The following is a 22,368-nucleotide window of genomic DNA, read 5'->3' as shown; positions in this document are numbered from 1 at the left end:
TAGTAGACAGACAGCTGCTCCAACTTCTAAGACAGACACGATTTTGTTTGCACGGCGGCGGTGATGTGTACAGTGTTAGCTGTATACTATATTCGTGACAGCCCCGGCATGGCGGTATCAGATGTCGAATACCCTGCTGTCTAACCGTCGTAAACCGCTGTCCTTCCTTCCGTAGCTCCGTCAGCTAACACACGTTCTTATGCGACGACCGGGAGATATACTGCACAATTTTGGTTGGACGAAAATGAAAAATTGGAATAGTCGCCGTGAAAGACGAGTCCCGGTTTCGTGTTCGTCCGTAATAATGAAATTAAAAGGAAAATTCGACGAATTTAGCAAATTCACTATTTGAGCAACACAGTAAACCACCCGCCGATAAAAAAAAAAAACTTAAACTTTTACTAGCCGATTTACAAATTTAATTAAAACGACAAGCATACATCACTTGAACGTGACTCTTGTAGGAGGAATTAAATTATTTTTAAACAATTGCGTTAATTGAACACCATTCCATTCAACGATGCGCCAACAGTTTATTGCTCTAATTCTTGATGAGACAGATCGGTAGTTAGAGAAAGAGAGTCCTTATTAGTTATTGATACTACGAGTAAATAAAAAATAGGTAGAAAATTACCTCTGGGCTCTGATACAAGACTACTAGTTCAGAGCGGGACTAAATTGACTAAAGCCAAAGTTGTTAAGTACCACATTCCAACCTCCCTCCACTTAAACACTGTATATATATGTAGGATCAAATCGAAAATACGATTGAATCTACCGAAATCGTTCCGAAAACAACCATCAAATATAACGATGTCAACAACATAAGTGTCAAGTAAGCCTTTTTTTAAACATATTTTCTTTTTGTATATTTTCTTTGATTATTCATGAAACGTACACAGGTTTAATTCTATCAACGAGAAATAAATAATACAATCATTCTTTATGATGACGGATGACTACGTCGATCTTACACATTGCAATGAAACATGTTTATGTTTCTTGAAATAATTTTTAAAGAGGAACCTCATATATTATCCTATCAATAAAAGAAAAAATAAAAAATTGTAATATATGCAAGTAATTATTTTGAAATAATGGCATAATGGCGTATTTATAGCAAGCACAAAATACTTATTATTTCATTATTATTTATTATGTTATAAAGCACATATATAAATCATAATATGGATGTTATTAAAAAGCCGTAATATATGTACTTATGTTATTACTTTTTAATTATTATTTCCGGCTACCATTCTTTGTATATTATTTTTAGTTCATAATTGTATGCGAAGTCGTTGTAAATAATTGCTGTAGCGGTCATAAATAAACTGATATAATGTATAAACAAGAAATAACGAAAAAATTTGTAGATTTTCGAAATAATAATGGTGTTAATAATCTATCAGTAAAGAGACAAACAGTATAAAAACTAGTGTAACAATTTAATATAAACATATTAAAAATACATATAGTACCTTCATAAAATTATACATAATAAAATTTATTAGACTTACTACTACATTATCGCCCGAACGCTGCGTACATAACAGTATACCAGTGCTATCATAATGCTATACAATACATCATCACTAGGTATTCAGTATGATGTTATAAATTAAAATATCATCAACTACCTAGTACCTATAAGCAAATTTTCGTCATCACACAAGTCAAGTTTATGTTTTAAAAAAGATAAAAAAAATAATACCGGTATCAAAGAACAATTATCTTGATCTAAAAAAGTATGAATATGTTAACGGGAAAATACAATTATCATAACTCATAAGGTTATTATTATATTATTATTTATTTTACGATATTATAGCAGTTATCTAGGATGCGATATGTCACTGATGTATTGCACACACCATTTCAGGATGGTACACAGTACCTATTAACCAATAATGTAAACGAATTTCACTGCAAGAACGCTGATTCATAGTTAAAACTCAAAAATGTAATTGTAAAAATTCAAATCATCACGCCGCTTTTGATACACGTTCAAACTTCGTCAACTATAACAATAATAATATAATTCAAACGAATGTTACCCGCTCCCCTGGATCACACAGAAGTCACTTCAAATATTGTATCCTTTCAAAATAGTTTCCGATTTCCGGCGATAACCGGTATACCATCACTACGCCGTCTGACAAATGAACCGGTTTACTCCAGTAACTTATGCACGTAGATCAATAGTAGCTCTAAGACGGAGTTGGCGTTGCCGTATCGACGAAGTCTGATTTTTAATTGATAGGAATTTGAAGTTACACTCAAAGAATTCATACTCTCACCTCGAGATGAATTAAATACTTATTAATTAGTTTATTATTTTGATCTCGTTGATAAGCGATTCTCGTATTATATCCAATCAACGGATTTTGAGTTTATGTAATATTTAGTAACTCTACACAATGATAATGCATCCTTAACTATTCGTCAAATATTCATTGATTGTATTTATTATTAGTTATTCGGGCGCCCTTACCCCTTCATACCCACGTAGAAATATTATTTAATCGTGGTGGATTTGACGACTGCAATAAATAAAAACTCAGCAACGTGTAAAAAACAAAAAATTATTGATCTATATATATATTATCATCGCGTATGTTGGTGTTAATTTCGACGGCAAATATTACTTATGTACAAGCTTGTAATACATAATCGTGTAACTATGAATAATAATATGTAATAAGTTGTGTAAAAACGTGTTATTTTATATTAAATTCACAATATTGAATACAAATTCATAACCCATTTATCCCATTCCACGCTGCACCCAAGAATAGGCGATGGTAATTATCGCCTAAATAGTTGCTACCTATATATCTGCAATTCGTTTAACATGTGCATTGTGCCTATCGAAATACACTACTTTATTTTGATTTATTACGATTATTTTTTCAGTTTTTGAATGATACAAACATCGGTGTCCGGTTCACAGGAAACTGCCAAAAACCTACACCACGAATGTGCGAACACTTTTTACGAAATGTTGTGCGTCAGAAGATTTGTAAATAGTATGTTATGTTTTATGTTCGAATGCATTAAGAATTAAATATTATTGATTCAAATTTTATCTGGATTATGTATAAAAAAAAGTCCAAATGAATATTTATACGATTTATACTGTACAATAAAATATCTTAGTGTATCCACTATAAATAAAATATTCAAATATTAAATTTTTGTAAATGTACTTTTGATTTATACATATAATAGTGAAAACTTCATTAAAATTTACTAACACATATAACCTATAACCTGCTTTAATTTTAATTTATTTTTATTACATAATATACAAATATTATTTTTTTAATACGAACTGTATTCATCAATTTTTCTATAGGTAATATAGTAAATGATAGGTAATGTCACAAAGCCGAAAATAGTTAGGAATAAGAATTATTATTTGAAATGTTTTTCAGTCTATAAATGGCTGTATACAACTGACTGGAGGAAACGTACTTAAAATATACGCGCCGGTGAGTTCATAAGCTCTATCGTAATATTGAATTTCAATAGCTCTTCAACAATATAGCTTATTTATAAAAACCCTTGAAAGCTCTATTTAATAATAAACACGCGCCATACGCATATTGTCATATAATTCAAGTATTTGTGCTCTTCTGACCAAAACGCAGTAATTAAAAACTTGCAGAAGTTACGCTCATGATGATTGAAGGATAATAACTAGAGCTCAAAAATTGATGCATTGAGCATTTTTTTTTTTTTTTTTTGGAACTTATTAGACGATGCTCTCTTGGCCACAAATATGTTTCATAAACATGAAAATCTAAATAACTAATTTTTAATTTGCATTTTTAGGTCCTATTTTCTTTTTTAGTTCAATTTCTTGTATTTATAATTAGATTTTATCAATTAACATCTTTACACACTTAGTTTTAATTTTACACAGACTGTATATAAGTATCTAGGTATATCAAATTTATATTTTATAAAATAATATTTTACGTAAGTTATATTGGTTAGTTACAGATAAAGATTCGATAAAATAAGGCAATTGCAAACTGTCATTTTATTTTTACTTTTAACAATGTAAAATATGTTTAATATAGTATAATGTAATAATTTTGAGTAATTTGTATTATTATAACTATTTTTTATTTTTATTTTTAAAAATGATGTATTTTTACTAGTTTTAAACAAATATTTATAATTTTTTAGGTCATTTTTTGTCATTTTAGTCATATTTGCATTATTTAATGTTTTTAAGGTCATCCAACTTCCGAGCCCTAGTAATAACATTTTTTTAACTACAAAAAAAAAAAATCAATATTTATTAATTTATTGCCAACATGTATAATCTAAGACATTTATTGATGCGTACCATACACCATACTCCGTTATATAAAAGACTGAGGTGGTTTTATTTATCTAATAATATATAGTTATCACCTTTAAAAATATTGTCATTGTATAAAAGGTGGCAAAAAAAAAGAAGTATGAAGTTATATAAACTTAAACTTTAATAATATAATCATAAAAATTTGCATGACGGTGATAATTAATAATATTATTATACCTATGATATATTATGGTTTGTGATGTATGTTAAAAAAATAATTTTAGAATTTTTTTAAAAGTCTATAAAATGTATGATAATTATGAATTATATTTAAAAAAATAAAAATATTATAGTTTTGAGTAAGCAAGATTAAAATAATTACATAGGTAGGTAACATTTATCAGCAATATTTATCATTTACTGTACGTTATATTAATCCTATCAATCGCAGACTTCAAAAACTTACAATAAAATTGTAATCCATGAACATACATAATATATATAATAAAAATAAATATCGTCATTGATATCTAGTTTATACTAATTTTAAGTTTTAATGTTTAAATTTCAATAAAATAAAAAATAATTGAATAAAATTGTATTATTATAAATTTATGGTCTGATATAATTTAACTAGTATACATACATACATTTCGGGAAAAATGATCGTACAGGTTGCATTACATTAAAGTTCATAGATTAATACCATTGTAATGAATAATAAGGAAATAATAAGGTACAAATATTAATATATATTATTGTAGTAAAGATCTTGAAAGATCAAAAACCTAATATTTTGAAAATATAACACAGTATAGCCGGGTTAATTAAAAAAATTACATTATATTTCGCGTGGCATGGATTTCTTTCGATTTTGATATTTGTGTTTAATTAAATTCCAAGAGATATGTATATTAAATCGTATATTTACAATATATAAGCTATTGAATTGAGAAACGAGGGAAGCTAAAGACATAAATGGGCGGATCAAAAAAATAGGGGGATATTGTAAGCTGACCTTGAAATCTTATAGGCACTGAAAAGAATTTTTTTTTGTGCACATACCGCCAAGGGTCAATGTCTAGTATTCGAAATAAATACTGCATACACAACGCATAAGCCGGATATATTATAGAAAAAACATTATTTTCGATAATATTAAAAAATTTGAAATCCCCATGATTCAAAAACGTTTTATATTATACATGATAAAATATATATTTTTAATATTACGACTACAGAAAGAAAAATTAATATTAATGGTTAAGCTAACTAAACCAGAAACTAGCAGAATTTAACATGTTAAAAATAGGGGAATAATTTTTAAAATACCGCCGTATAAAAAAAATGTTATTAGGTAGATATATAGTTTTTCATAAAAACGGTAATTTGATATAGTTGTTATACATAATACATAATATTCCAAACTTTAATAACTCACATTTATACACACCTACAAGAAAAAAGAAAATAATTCTAGTTAATATTTTATTGCATAAAAACATATAACTGCGTCATCAGAAACAACAAATTTAAAACATTTTTAAAATACATATTATCGAGGAAAACGTTTTTTCAAAAGTTAAATATTTAATGAAGATCCAAATAAAAGTTACACGACGAATTTTAATTTTTGTTTTTTACTCGTTTAAACTTTATAATTAATTTACAGGATCCATAAAATTAACAATCAATAATAAAAACATAGATCATAATATGTAGACCCAGTATAAAAATTTTCAATTAAAACACATAATAACGCCATATAATTTACCTTAATCAACACGTAAAGCATTAACAAATTTAAAAGTACAATCTACGTATGTAATAATATTCTTAAAATGATAATAGACCAATTTGATATTTGAGTCACAAATCTAGACTTAAAATTTAAGTAGATACTAATAATATGGCTATTTCGTTTAATATTAAACTACTTCAAAATGGTTTAAGAGTTCTTTAAAAAAGGATTTCTTTTATTTTCGTACAATCTACTATATTTTATTGCCCGTGTGCTATTTTTCATACGTTATAGTCACGCTACTATATTATGTGAATAAGATACAGTGCATTAATCTTTATGTACCTATACAAATTAAGCGTACAACAGGTTTGTGTGCAATGCTCTCCAAAATTGTACAACCTATTTTAATTTTGATTTTGTTCATCTGTGTGATTTGGTCCAACTTAAAATATAAAATAGCGCATATATCGATAAAAAATATATCAGAGATTTTGGGATAATGCGTCAAATATTGTGTTATAATTCTAATCATAACTCAAAAAATAAATTTAAGGTATTAATTATTAATTTTGATTTTGCGGCAACCACTGATAACGGGTGACGAGCAGAAAATAACATGAATAACATTATAAATTTTCATAATTTAAAATAATAAAAATAATTATTAAAAACAGTAAAAATTATCGTTATCTATACCTCGTTTATAAAATTACATTTTTATGCTTTAAGCTAAGTAAATAGTTGAGTATAGCATTAATTTAACGGATTATAACAGCCACAGCAACGCGTGGCCGAGTCAGCTAGTAATAATATAGTTTTATAATACTTTTAGGTCTAAGTCATTGATGTTATAATTAATATTTTATATTATTTATAATAAAGATACAACATAAACATTATTAAGTATTTGTATGTATAAAAAGTAAAAACTAAATAGATTATAACTAGAAACAATAAAATAACTTAGTGAAAAGAAGGACCCAAAGGGTTTTGAGTATTATTCTAACTATTAGACGAACACAGATTGGATCATTTAGATTTTATTAAGTCTAAATAAAACATTTTATATTATTTTGAAAATCGTTTATATGAAATTCCAAATAATAATCTGTTATACATAGATCTACCCTTATTACAATTCCAAACAACTTAGAACAAAATATATATATTATATAACTAAGTATTATATTAACCAACTATAAAAAATATAATTTTCGATACTAAATAATACTTTTTGAAACAACAGATGCATTTATGTGAAAATAGTATTTTTACAAAAGGGGTTAAAGAAATATATGTTAAACAAGAATATTTAATACAATTGTCTATAGTTTTAATTTAAATTTATTAATATTTGGAACAGTACTATTTTAATTGACAATTTTCAATATTATTCTAAAATATTATTCAAATGGATAAAGTTAAGTATTTAAAAAAATAAATATTCAATCAACAGTATTGAAAATTCAATTAACTTGCTCAATTATTTACTAGACTTTAATCAAAACGCTTTTTTTTATAATTATTTAATTTTTAATAAATGTATTAAAATTAATGAAAAATACACTTATATGATGGTATAGTTTTTTATTAATGAAAACTTTCAGATAAATGTAATAAGCATTATGAATTTTATATCATTTTTATATCATTTTGGTTACATAAAAATTAAATTTACATCTGAACTTCACTTATTAAATTATTTGTACATAACTAATTGCATTATTGTAATTCTTTAAATATTGTAGTATAAATTAATAAATTATTAAACAAAGTATATTATAAAATCAATGCTTATATAGTTACCTGACAGTTAACTGAAATTCATAACAAAATCTATTTTAACAAGTATTTACGTAATTAATTTTTAAATCGAATAAAGAAATTAAGAAGCACTATAAATAATTTAAATATTAAGAAACTGATTATTATTTTATTAAAAAAATATAGTATATTGAAATAATAACGCTCGAGAATCGACAAAATATTACTAAATAATGTTTTAAGATAATACAGTTGGTGCTGTAAGTAACTATAACAATATTGACAGACAAGAGATTATGACACGAAAAGGTGAAGCTAGATTAATTATAATTCAGAGAAAACTAAGGTAAGTTTTCTCCAAGAAATGATTAAAATGTCAAATAGTTTATAGTACATCAAAATCGAGGAAATAATGAACCATAACACGCCTAATTTTTTCATGCATACGTGATACATATTATATTATATTTTAGAGGATTTCAACTAGGTATACAACAAACGAAAATGTTGAAAATGTATTGTTATGAAGCAAGCCGAGAAGAGAGTTTATGCAATTAAAACCGTAGCCAGGCACAGACTATTAATAAAGTAATAGGACTGTTTTCAAAAACAGCAATACATTTGACAAGGTTCAGGCTACATCGATAATATTTACGAAACGCGGTACATTGGAAAACGCCTTCTACACTCTGAACCACCACAAAGATTATTGCTACCAGAGTATAATTGAATAATACTATTGATAGTACATACTAACAACGTTATATGTATCTGAGTACCTTACTTATACGACTATAAATTACATATTTTATTGTCGTATACAAAACAAACAATAATTATAATATCATTTAAAAATAACAAAATTGTTAAAGATTGAAAAAAATTCCGTTACGAAGTGTTTGTTGTTCATAAGTCATACGTGTACAACTAGAAAACTAGATTTCAACATGACAACGCAGTATACATACATAATACATGGTTATCACTTATCATAAATTAAAAACACACAAATCACATATAGCTAGACGTACCAACACAGTAAAATAACTAGTAGCTAATGGCTATACAGTATGACTAGTAAAATTATTTTTTTAATTATCAGATTACTTTTTTATGTTCAAATGTCTACGTTATTGTTTTTAAACAATAAATTCAATTTTAATAGAATATGTTAAAACTGTTAACATTTTTGAAAATATTTCTTTCATAAAATTTATAGTCGAATAAAATAATATTTTTTAAAAATATTTGTTTTTTAATATTATTTATCGAAATATTATTTTAAATTTTATAATTTTACGAATGACAATATAAATTTATTTCATATTCTAAAAATATTTTATTTTTTTTTTTTACTGAAAGTCATGACAGAAAAATATTTTTAAAAAACGTTAATAGTTTTATAAATAATAAGTGTTTAATCATTTAAAGAATTATCCTGTATTATAAACATTTTTTTGATTAAAATTAAAATAAATAAAACGAATCAATAATTAAATAATCACTTTTGAGAAACATTTCACCTTCACTGATAAGTATTTCAAAACTATAATAATATAAAAGAGAAAATAATACACGATTTTTATCTATTTTATTCAACTAATTGAACAATTCGAGAAAATTAAAAGGGAAATAACATAAATTACAAATAAATTTAAGTAAAAGTTGAACAAAAAATTCATAACAAATCTATAAACACTGCAACGTAGTTTTTAAACACGTGGTTCAATCTTGAAAATTCGATAAACTGTTTATTACTCTCTGGCAAGTTATACATAAATTTAATATATTTACTGGACCCATTAGTTTGATGTTAATTGAACTGTCAAATATTTGAAAACGTGTTAAACTCTATTGTATGTTTATGGAACCCATCTCAAAAATATTAAAAATAAATAATTTTATACGTATACTTAAATAGATAATATTTTATAAACTAATCGTAATCGTTTTTTTTTAAATTTTAATTTAGGATATCAGAACTGAGAAATAATTATAACACAAGACACAATATGAAATAAATAATACCTATATAACAAAAACGAGCATAAAATTATAAATAGAAAAAAAACTAACAAATCTGGTTGAACTTTGGAAGAAAAATACAAAATAAAAGTGACGAATGGTTATCTCAGATAAAATAGTTTAACGTATTACAATGCGTATAGATGTATACTGTATACCCAACTATATGAACTATAAGGAATATTAAGTCTCAATAAGTCATATTATATGACTTGGTGAAGAGGTAGTGATTAGTAAAATATATTAATGATAAGTCATAAATGCGATAAACGGTCACCCGACGACTGTTTTGTAGTTATTGTGTGCGCGTATAACATAGTACATAAGAAATTAATATAATACGATCCATTGCCCCGTGCGGCGGCGACCACCATATCAAAAACACCGGGCCGTAGGCATCGTCCCACGCGCAAAAAATTACCTCCTCCCCCGCATCATATTATTCGCTTACCCCTTTCACCGTACACCTCCATATTCATGCACACGCGCTGTTGAGACACACGAGCTATATGTTCGCATATATAGTAGGCGGTGCGGGCACGTGATTGTCCAGCCGCCGGTCCATCCCGTACGCAGGATCCACACCCCCGCGCGTTGTACGGGTTATTGTGGATATAACGCGTGCCCCATTGTACGTGGTTCGCACACACACGCCAGTTGAAATTATAGACGGGTTGATAAAAAAATGCGAACACGCGGGGGCCACCCGCACTATATATAATATATACATATATATATAGGTACGCACGATAATGAAATATAATATGCGAATTCGACCTCCTATCGACTTGCTGCTGTAGTCGGAGTGTTTTTTTTATTCCTACTTTGATCGCCTCACCTCCCCTCACCCACTAATTTTTTTTTGTTATTTCATCTTTTACCTCTTTTTTACTCTGTTTTAGTGCTCGAAAGCTAGTTAGTCACTACGTATACCTACGATTCGCTAATATTTTTATATACATACAATATACACACAACATTATATATTGTTATTATATGCGCTCGACTCGCCGTAATATACAGGAATATAATATATAAACATATATACCCTTCCTCCTAGATTGCACGGGGAGGTGGTTAAAAGTTGACAAAGGGGATGCCAGTACCATTGCAATATTATCGATTAACGTGATATATATAATAGGTACATATAATATATACTATATTATATACATACCTTGACGTACCCCCGCCCTAAGCATCACCACAATGCGTGTATGTGACGCTGACTAGGTGGTTGTATTATACAGTCCATCCCGATAAATTTGTACTTTCTGTTATTATTCGAGCAATTGTAGTATCATATTTTTTATCCAATGCTGTATTTGGTATTTTTCCGTAAATGTTTATTTCACCTATTTAGGCTGGATCAATAAATTTCAAATCCCAATATAAGATAAATTGACTTGAGAAAGGTGTCAAGACGGCCGATATGGGAAGATACTAGGGATTTAAGAATTTTCTTATCTTGATTGTTCTTTAATCACTCCAATTATCAATTGAAAATTATGCAATAAATCATATGCCTGGTATGCGTTCACATAAAAACGCAAACTAGACTCGGTATAGGCAACTATACTATGGCATGAGGTTTGATATCATCACATACAATTTACAACTATAATAATAAAACAACAAGCGTTTGTAATGTAATTAAAAAATAAATAATAATGATTAGAATGCATGCTTTATTGAGTTATAAATAGACATCGTTGCGGTTCCTCTATCGAAATCCATGTATATTATATACCTAATGATTAAAAGGTGGTGTATTGTACTTAATTAAATATAATGGTTTATCATTAGTAAATCAAATTAGAATATTTTATTTGAAATGGTAAAAAATATAGGTACGCGTAGTATATTCAATAAGAACAAATAATATACAAATTAAGTTAAAATTATTTTACTTAAATACTATTCTATAATGACTAATGTCATTGGATATAATTGAAGTATAGCTAGAATACATTAATCATACATAACGTTTTTCCTGAATTTAGTATGGCTGAAATTTAAATAAAATATTTAATTAATATATATGTATATACTCGATGACAATACAAATTTATATTATATAATTATGATAATTTTGAACCGAATTATGTTGCAAAATGAACTATTGATGTGTTCAAATTTATTATTAGTTAAATTTTCAGGTCTTAAAATGTATTATTACACTTAACTAGTATACATAGATACATGACATTTTAAATTAAATAAACATATTAAACAAAAACATTAAAATACAATTACGAAAAATAAGTAATGATTAGTATGGTAATAATTAATGGTTATAGTTTTGAGAAATTATAATCGTTAAAAATTAATCTATTCAACAAATAGAGATGTATAAATAGTGCTACACATTAATATACGTTCAATATATTATTATAACATTTTATGGGTTCTCTAAAGGATAATGCATTTTTAATATTCCATTCAATAATCTTCTACTAATGAATTCAAAGTATCTATCATTTATTAATCACAAATTTTTTTCATAGAGCTAAGCTAACCAAAAATCAAGTTCAGTGATAAGATTTTTTACTCAAGCCACCTAAATAAACATTAAGAATATTTGTAATCGTATTTATTATAAAAAATAGACCTTAATAAATATATATATATATTCTTACTTCATAGAAAAAATTGTTAGTAATCGTGTCGTTTTAAGACATTAAAAATCAAAGTACAGCCGAAAAAAATAATATTCCGATTGCATTCGAACATGCATTGATTCCTAAAATAACGTATCTACGTATACTTAAATAAAATAGGTATAATATAAATATAATATAATTTGATTTATTCATCATTACATATACATAAATATCAACTTTTAAGTAGAAAAAATATTACGATTATTAACTCGTAATATATTTAAATACCTTGATGATTACGCATGTTATACTTTCAAATTATTGAGACATCCTAAGTACATAAAAAATAATAATAACGATTTAATATTATTGATTGATTTTTATAACTAGTTTTTTCATTAAATCAAAATTAAATTTTTTTTTTAAATCTTTCAGTTTATTCACATTCTTGACATCAATATTCTAGAAAACACCATTTACGCCAAATATTGTTAGCTCGCGGGAATGCAATATATTCAATTTACATTATTTTATGTAAGACAAAGTCAAGATATTTGTTAGTTTTAATAACCGCCGAAAACAGTATTTCATGTCTACTTTGTACTTCCGGTATTCGGGTAACACCAAAAAAAAAAAAAAAAAAAAACGTAAAACCCTGAAGACGTTTTCTAAGAGCATGAATTGTTCCAGATATAGTACAAGGACGAACGCCAGCAACAACAATATACGGATATTTGCTTTCAAATAAACGGCCAAAAATTCGAAGATTAAAAAAAAAACATTTCCAAGAAGTCCTGCCAAGAATAAAAATACACCCCACATAACAGCATGGGCACACTACTTATAATGAAGGTAGGTACCCCGTATTCCTCGAAAAGACGACAGAAAATAAACAAGTTACCACCACCACAATTACCCCGGAAACGTGTGTAACAAATTTCAGAAATACGCAACGGCTTGGCGTGGCTCAATACGTCAAACGCACACACGATATCGAACACAAGACTATGTTATAACGTACATTTAGATTTTCACGCACACTTGAAATAGACGTAAATAAAGGCCATTAAAGAGACCGTTCAAGTGGAAGACTATATAATTTTATATTTTTTACTACCCACACTATACTCGTGTGCATCATATCGCATATACACGCGAGCATATAATATATAATGTATGCATAAAAAAAACTAAGAAAGTACAGCTGCAGCATTCTACCACGTTTCATATACTACCAGTGTGTTATACATTATATATTATATCCATTGCGAGTGCGTCAATTACGGTCGCGTTTAGAAAACGACTTCCGGTCATTGACCACCACCGAAACGCGTATACAGACGGTCAACGCAGTGCGCATGGGGAAACAGGTTGTCGCAAATCCCGCGATTCAGTATATATGCATCAGAAATTTAAAAGTTAATACGTAATTTTTTTCATTTTCGCCAATTTTTGAGTTTAAATGACCCATATGAGCTTAGTGGACGCTCATAATTTTAAATAATTACTCAACACCTGTTGGGTCGGCGTTAATTGCATGAGAAATAAAACTAAGTCACAGCATATTGAATTGTCTGGGCTCGAGCGTTCTTGTGTTTTAACTGCACCCCAATTTCATACACAATTATTTCCGAAGAGGAAAAAACGGACGTGCTGCCGCCATGTTTCACGGGGTGACGAGAACCCTAGCTACGAGTAAAAGCCTCATTCATTTGTCCATCACGAGCCACGCACACGCAGAAACAGTCCCCCTCATCGACTTCTATTGCTGCCACTACCACGACCGCCATTGGTCCCACCACGATAGCGTCACGCGTGATAACCACAATGCGATCCCCGCTGCGGTGCGATAAAATTTTTTTGAAAAAATAAAACCGTTTACTACTTGTCTATTCGAGAAAGATCACCTACTTCTATGGTGCATAATATGCACTGCATATATACATAAATATCTGTACATTAATCAATACCGATTTGCTTTGCAAAAATCACGTGAAAAATATAATCAAAACTACAGCAGCAAAATTTCAGATTTGTATAAATCATAATATAATAGATTACCTCTGGACGGTCGGCTGTCTCGGTTGGAATTGAGAACTCGGTTGGCCGAACGCGTAACCGTTGTAATCTTGAGTGTTACCCTGGTTGGCCTGCTGTTGACTTTGGTCCATGTCGTTCGGGGTCATTACTATGGAGTGCGCCGAGTTCGAACTAAATACACATACAATGTTATACACATCACAGCCAACAGTAAATTACTTTAATATTTTATTACATGTTCTACTCTACTACAATATAATATTATCATTTATTACACACAACCCGCAGTACTGCAGATCATTGAGCACGTGTCGCAGTACCAATCGTCATCACCGCCTCCTTTCCGAGGAGTTCACTCACGATCTCAACGACCGCACTACTCGTATTAACATTTTATAAACGATAGTGAGTAATATTCAAGCCGAAAAGCCGGAGTTACGGACGTGTGCCGACGCAACCGTGTCTGTTATAGCAGTACCTACTTATATATTATGGCACTTTAAAACGACCTATATAATATTCTACGTATATAATATCATCGTATCGCTCCGGAGGATCGACAGGCGATTTTTACGACTCTTCCGGATCCGCCAACGGTACTTGTTGGTTAGGCAAGTATCGGTATTGGCGACGGAAGATGATTTTTACGGCGAGCGTGCTTCTACGTAAATCGATCCCCGTTCGAACTCGGCGACGGCAGCGTCGACGACTAATATAAACGCCCGACCGCCCGCGCGCCTCGCCCTGCCGCCGCCGACGATGCATTACACGCGTACGATAAACTCGGCACGCCGCACACGCAGCCGGTCGTCGTCACCGTCGTCGCGCGTTTGCCCTTCTCCTCCGACGCGGCGCGTCCTCTACACGCACGCACACGCAAGGAATGTGCGGCGAAGGCTCTCCTCTGTTGTAGCCGGTTAGAGTGTGTGTTGTGAGTTTAAGTGAGTGTGTGTTCGTGTATTGTGAGTATGAGTGAGAAAGAGTATGCGAGTGTGTGCGTGTGTGTATCGCGCATATTATAGTATTATAGTGTACGGGGAGAGGTGTACAAATCGCATAGTATTATTATATTTACGCCATAGTGTCATCTAATATGCACGGGACGTTTGAAACAAGCGCGTAAAAGTGTATAATATTTTTACCTTATACGAGAGCAATAATAATAATAATAATAATAGAAAAAATAATATGGTAATAGTATCTCGCGTATATGCGCGGTAGGTACGACGAGACAGGGGAAGCGTTTTTTCCCCCCGGCTTCACCTGCGAGCGAAGCGCGCCGTTCGCGATGGGGTGGAGACGATCGGAATGTCCCGGCGGCGGTGAACGTCGTAAGCCACGTGTGGGAAATGTGACTTGTCGCGTGCGTAACGCGACGGAAAACCGCCACAGAGGGTGTAATACAATAATATTATCTTGAACAGGAAAAAAACGGACGACGACGACGACCCATATTATTTACTATTGTTTTACCGTTTTCCTTCTATACCCAAAAATATATTTAAAAAAAAAAAAAAACGTTTGCGTGAGATGGCGGAACACAATATTATTCTAGTACAGGTCGGCCGCGGTGTTGTGTGCACATATCATGTAGCAACGGTAGCGGAGTAAACATTTTCGGAATCGATCAAAAGCGTTTACGCAGCCAACGCCAGCGAGCAAACAAAATATTAATAATAAAGATAAAAAAAACTACGTACTGTTGGCCGTGTAATATTTATACACCAAGGTAATACACCTTTACATACACACAGTCGAAGATGACGGTAGCACGAAACAAAAATAATTAATCGGCGTTCGTATTTATTTTTTATAAAGAAAATATATGTTATTATTCAGGCGATGGCGACGGAGTTAAACTGAGCTGCTTTAAACAGCGATTATCACAAAACGCGAACGTCACTTAAACAACAAAAAACTAATTTTGAAAATAAACTATTAAAAAAATATATATAATATTTATGCGTCGATTATACTATTTTAAAATTATTTATATTAATACTACACTATTACTATTGTTATTGACAAGTTACGTTATTAAATTACCGGGTTCGTGAACGAAAACCACTAAAACAACAACTGACGGTACACAATAAATGTCGAAAATGTTATTTATTTTATATTTTTATTAAAATATAATAAATTAATGTACTTTTAATGTTATGATGTGATGGATTTTGGTCGGAGCGCACGGCGCAAAAACAACGTTACGGACGGACGGGCCGCGGTAGACAGAGAGGGAGAGAAAAAAAATACTTAAATTTCGTCCGAACTACTACATAATATATATATATGTATATATATATAAAACGCAGTGTGGCCAACTACGGCGGTGTATAGTCACTAGTCGGTCGCCGCCGACACCGCCGTCGACGAAGTATGATGTCCCGAACGTAAACGTGTTTTTTTCCTCTCTTCCTTGCTCAGTATTTTTTTTCTCTATTTCATTTATTTTTTATTATGAAACTCACGCCATTCATTATCGGAGTATACTTTGAACGGGATAACATCGGACCATTTCGGGCACGTCACACAAATCGTGGCCCGATGGTTTGCGGCGTGGGGGTTCGATTAGCACAATTAATACAATAATATGCAATATACGTATAATTATGGTATGTTATATTCATAATAATATTATCATAATATGCACTTGTGTATACATAATAATAATACGCGTATAGATATCATATAATGCATTGCTTGTATAATAAACCCTCATGATGTTTACAATGTTTCCACAGTAAATTTTTTTTGTGGGAGGGGGAGTGGGGATTTGTTAAAAATATGAAAATCCTGTAAGATAAGTAACCGTTTTCGTTCGAGCGTCGGATTTACATACGACGCAATAAAACACAACAATATAATAAAATATTAATTTATTTTAATATGATAACGTGTGGTGGTGAACGCCGCGATGGGCAATGAGTTGGTGTGCAATATGTGTTTGCAGAACAAAATATTGCAGTTAAGTACTAGAATTATACAACTATCTATAAAACGGTGTTCCTCCGCCGTGACATTTCTTTGACCTTCCACGCGCGCGTTTGTTATATATTTTTTTACGACACTGGTTTCTAGCAAAACGCCGGCGACAACGCTTTCCCTCTGAACATTTCTCTCGGTGAGTCTTGCTCCTATTCCAAGACGATGAAATAAACGAACGCGAATTTACACGTATAAACAATGAATGGATAACATATATATATATATACATGTATATGGATCAATAAATTATAGTTCATTATGTTTGTCAATAAATATACGAGAATTGCCGTCGCCAGTAACATAATAATATGTATTGTAAAACCAGAAAAGAATGTTTGCAGCGATAGAAGCTACGAAGAGCCAAGCCGCATGCAGGGTAAATTCAGAAACTGGTTATGAAACAAATTTTTTTGGTAAATATCACATTATATTTCTAAAAAATGGTTCCAAAGCTAGATCTACCTGAGCCTCTCCTCCAAATAAAATAATGAATAAATATAAATTCCATTAATCAGGTCAGAAGGCGCACAAAACAAGACGATTTCGTGTAAAATATTTTATGAGTCTAATAGAATGCGATATTCTCCTCGAACACAATGAATACATATTATAAATAATATAAAGTATATTATACTATATATTATATATATGTATGAAATAACCTACCTATATATTGTATACCGGTGTACAGGACAAGGGCAAACAAGTAACGACGACGTTATACATATAATATAGTTATGTGGCGAGGGTGGTGGTGGTGATGGTGGTTTTTGTGCCCGAAAAGTATCATAAATATTTCGTATATTTTGCAGGTCAGGATTTTTCTGACACCTGCAGGCTGCAATAGAACGAGGCAAAAGACCTTGTGCTCGGATTATATATCAACAGCAATATCGAAAATTAGACATTCCGTCAAATCTTGCATTTTAGTATTTTATACCATTCATAAACATTACTACACTACTCACTACTTGTAATATAGAATATAAAAATATAATATATTATAATAATATAGATGTGTTGTTGTTGTTATTGTTACATACTGCAAAGGAAGTGAATTACATGTCAATAAATTCTCATTAAATCGTTGAAAATCACGATAAATGAGTCGTATAACCCATGAGCACATGGAGAATGATCTTTTTCAAAAAAGTAAGTAAAAACCCATTTAAAGTTCGATGGTGGCAATGTGTTATTATTTATTATTCAATTGGGTAATTAATATATATATATATATTACATTTTACCTAATATGTCTATAATAAATATATACTTATACAGAGTTGTATACAATTTGGAGAAAAACAAATATTTTGGAAATAGAGTTCCTTGTCTAAATGTTTTAAATGGAATAGGAATACCATATGTTTCCGGTGGGAAATTATATATATGCACAGGGGTAAACAAAACATAAAAATAATGTCAATTGCATACACGATTCATCGTACTAAATTATTACACCAATTAAACGCCAAACATAAAAGTTTAAAGAAGTATGTTGTACCAAAAATACATCGATGAATATATCTGTAAACGAAGATATTAATTCAACTAAACACAATCACAAAGAACATTGTAAAGTAACAATATACTTGAAGAGTAGTAGAAATATTTTGGAAATACAAAAATTACCAACTATAAAATGTAAATACCAAACTGAAGATTTTGACCCATTGAAAAAAAATCGTACACAACATTTTTATGTAGGTGCTGCACGCGTGCGCGTACACTAACACACGTGTATATTATTTTATAGAAAAGACTGGATGACACACGAGTCAAGTATTTTAATGAATATTCGTCATGTCTAATGTATATATTATGTGTGTATAGTATATATATATATACATATATATAAATCATTATACACAAATGATATGTTCTCTTCTTCAGTAGTGGACTAACGACAAATAAACATGTACATTGCATTATAATATAATTATATATGTAATTTATATATTATATAAAGGAGAATAGTTACTTAAAACATATTTTATTTTTATAATATCGATAAACGTTACATATTTTATACGCAGAAATATTATTGTTAGTGTAGATACCGCCAATCGGTATCATAAATATATATCGCATCTGAACCACAAGGGAAAAATATGAATGAAGGCATAAAAAACATCTGCTTTTAAAGTTATTTCTATTTTTAATACTAATTAAATACGTGATAACAAAATATTAACTTAATTGTAGATTTATCAAATAATGCTACACTAAATACATTTTATTGAAATTATAATATAGGTAATTTACGTTTAATAAACTATTCCTAATTTTTATAAGTAAGTATCAAAAATCATTTATATTTAAATTCATAGTAATAATAAAAAATAAAAAATTGTATAATAATTAGTTTTATGATTTTTATAACAGACGGTAATTATTTTTTATTGCATTTGGCGCAGATAATAACAGATTCAATTTTAGCCCAAATTAAAAACTATCATATTGGTTAATTTATACATTATTGAAGATATATACCCTTTTAATTTTAAGCCAGTAATAATTTGTACAGTCTAATATTATAAAAAATATGTTTTAATATATTACCTATATAATATATAAATATATATATTATAAACTACATACAGAAAGTTGTAATGCATTAATAATTCAATGATAATAACATATATAAAAACAACATTAATACAAATGAAACTGCCATCGATTTCTATTTAAAAATAAAATCAAATTGAAATTAAAATAAATTTATTCCCACTAAGTTTTGAATCGTTTATCATACGCGCGCGCAATTGCGAGCACCCTGCTTGAATCAACCCTCGTGGAGTATAATCGAGTCGCATATATATTTATATTTATACATCTATATATATCATATGCAAAGCACTCGTCATCGTACAACCCATCCGACAGATATACACGGGGAATATAAAATATATATGTATTATATGTACGTGTGTATACAGACGCGAAAAAAATGTCATATAATATAATACGGCCGGTAATGAAATCCGTTCCGTTCGCCATTTTGAGTGCGTATAATAATTGATGTTTTTTTTACATTCTTTTTTATATGCGCACTGTACATTTTACCACGCGTACATTGTATGCGCAACTACGTACATAGAAAATGGCGAATTCGAGTTAATTTTTTATTAAAATCAGTAAGGTATTACATGTTATAAGATTCCATTTATTATTTCATAAAGAAAATACACAGTTTATACAGACATACAGTATACTGCATAGATATTAGACACCCTCAATACGATGCAGCAACCGATATCATAAAGTCATACAAAAATATAAATTACCCGACAACGTTATACCTATACTATTTTTTTAATACAAATCTGTTCAATAGTATGTATGTTATGTACAAAATGATTCGCCAAGCGTGCTTAGTGCTCACCCTAATTTTTTTCCAAAAATAATGAGTTTGTTAAGAAATTATTTTTTAAATTGTTAAGTAAGTATGTAAATAAGGATCATATTTTAAAAATTTACTTGGCTTTTATTCTTAATAAACTTATATAATTTGTAATTGTGGAGTATCTTTTGGTGATAAAATTTTCTTATTAACAAATGATAACCATCCTTCTTTAAAGTTATCAGTTGTTAAGTAGAAAATTATTTAGAAAAGTTGATGTACCTATATAAATTAAACTTTAAACGTTTATAAGTAGCTTTTAGTACTAGGGCATTATACAGGTTAAATACATATAAAGGCTTATATTATGATGATTTCAAAACTAAAGTATTGAATATAAATTTTATATTTTTTTTTAAATAGTTCAAGTATAATAAATACTATTTGCTATAAATACTTCACCAATTACTATACAAGAACTATTATCCGTTGAATATAAAGTTTAATAATGCAAAAAAAATGTTTGTTTGCGTTTAAATTTAAATGCGTCAACGAAAAAATATCATAAAATTAACAACTTACAATACAATGTGTTCCTATTTGAAAAAAAAAGTTTGTATTGTCACGAAACACTCCTTTAACAGTATAAAAATTTCAAAAATTTAAATGTAGTCTGAAATGAGTGAATAAGCTAAGGTACATCGAATATAATTGAGTTTGTTTTCGAATATTGTAATTTTTGTTTTTTAATTTAACAACAATATAAAAATACAACAATTTGATAAAAACATATTTATCACACTGCTTACATAGTTATTTTAAAAACAGCGATTTCATTAAATCGTTAGTAATTATGATACCATATTGTTTTTAATCAAAGTTATTTATTTTAAAATACTTAATTGCATTCCCTAGTTGCAACATATAATAAAACTATGTGAAAAAAAACTAATGCTTTCATTATGACAATTTCAAATATTGTACATGATATTTTCTTTTTATACAAATATGCAAGTAAATGCACTAACGAATGATATAATTGATCAAATATCTAAACTTGGTTAATAGCGCTGTCAAGTTTAAACAATATTTACATTATTAATACAAATTAATTCACTCACAATTTTACAATTATTTTACTTTTAAATTTGTTTAAAATATATAAACACGTTATTAATGTAAAAAAAAAATAAATAAATTCTAGTAGTTGTTAATAGATAATTTAAAAATATTTATAACAACAAGCAATAGGACCGTGACATATTGTTTTTTATGATTAAAATATGTATATTTGACCTTAGTTAGGATATGATGGAGTCACCCGACTTTCATATTCTGCATTAGGTATTTATTTATTATTTGAATAATATTATAGCGATTTATGGCACATAGTATGACGTAAAAAAAGTAACTAAAAATTATAAAATGAAATATAGTTTAGTAATTATAAATTAATATATTAAAGAAATACCTATACGAAAATATAACATAATGTATATTAAGATTACTAATGTTTCCAATCAACCTAAAATTATTTTAGACA

The 22,368-nt window shown here is 29.0% G+C and overlaps 1 protein-coding gene across 5 annotated transcripts in view; it reads right to left on the bottom strand.

Moving 5' to 3' along the window:
* The window catches only part of LOC112602502 (insulin-like growth factor 2 mRNA-binding protein 2), a 44,850-nt gene that overhangs the window by 4,237 nt on the left and 18,245 nt on the right, over positions 1 to 22,368 (bottom strand). For 2 of the 5 annotated variants that reach the window (XM_025350603.1, XM_025350593.1), the window contains exon 3: positions 14,516 to 14,665. The exons of 1 other annotated variant lie outside the window; for it this stretch is intronic. In XM_025350603.1, the coding sequence (XP_025206388.1) occupies positions 14,516 to 14,665 (150 nt within the window). Of the gene's footprint in view, positions 1 to 14,515; positions 14,666 to 14,729; positions 15,180 to 16,194; positions 16,731 to 22,368 lie in introns of those variants that run through there. 2 more of the 5 variants (XM_025350621.1, XM_025350630.1) reach the window with 2 other exon arrangements.

Source organism: Melanaphis sacchari, unplaced genomic scaffold (assembly GCF_002803265.2).
Source record: "Melanaphis sacchari strain LSU unplaced genomic scaffold, SCAv2.0 Contig103_pilon_pilon, whole genome shotgun sequence".
Lineage (NCBI taxonomy): Eukaryota > Metazoa > Arthropoda > Insecta > Hemiptera > Aphididae > Melanaphis > Melanaphis sacchari.
Note: the sequence above shows the minus strand (reverse complement) of the source record. Positions and strands in the feature narration are given on the sequence as shown.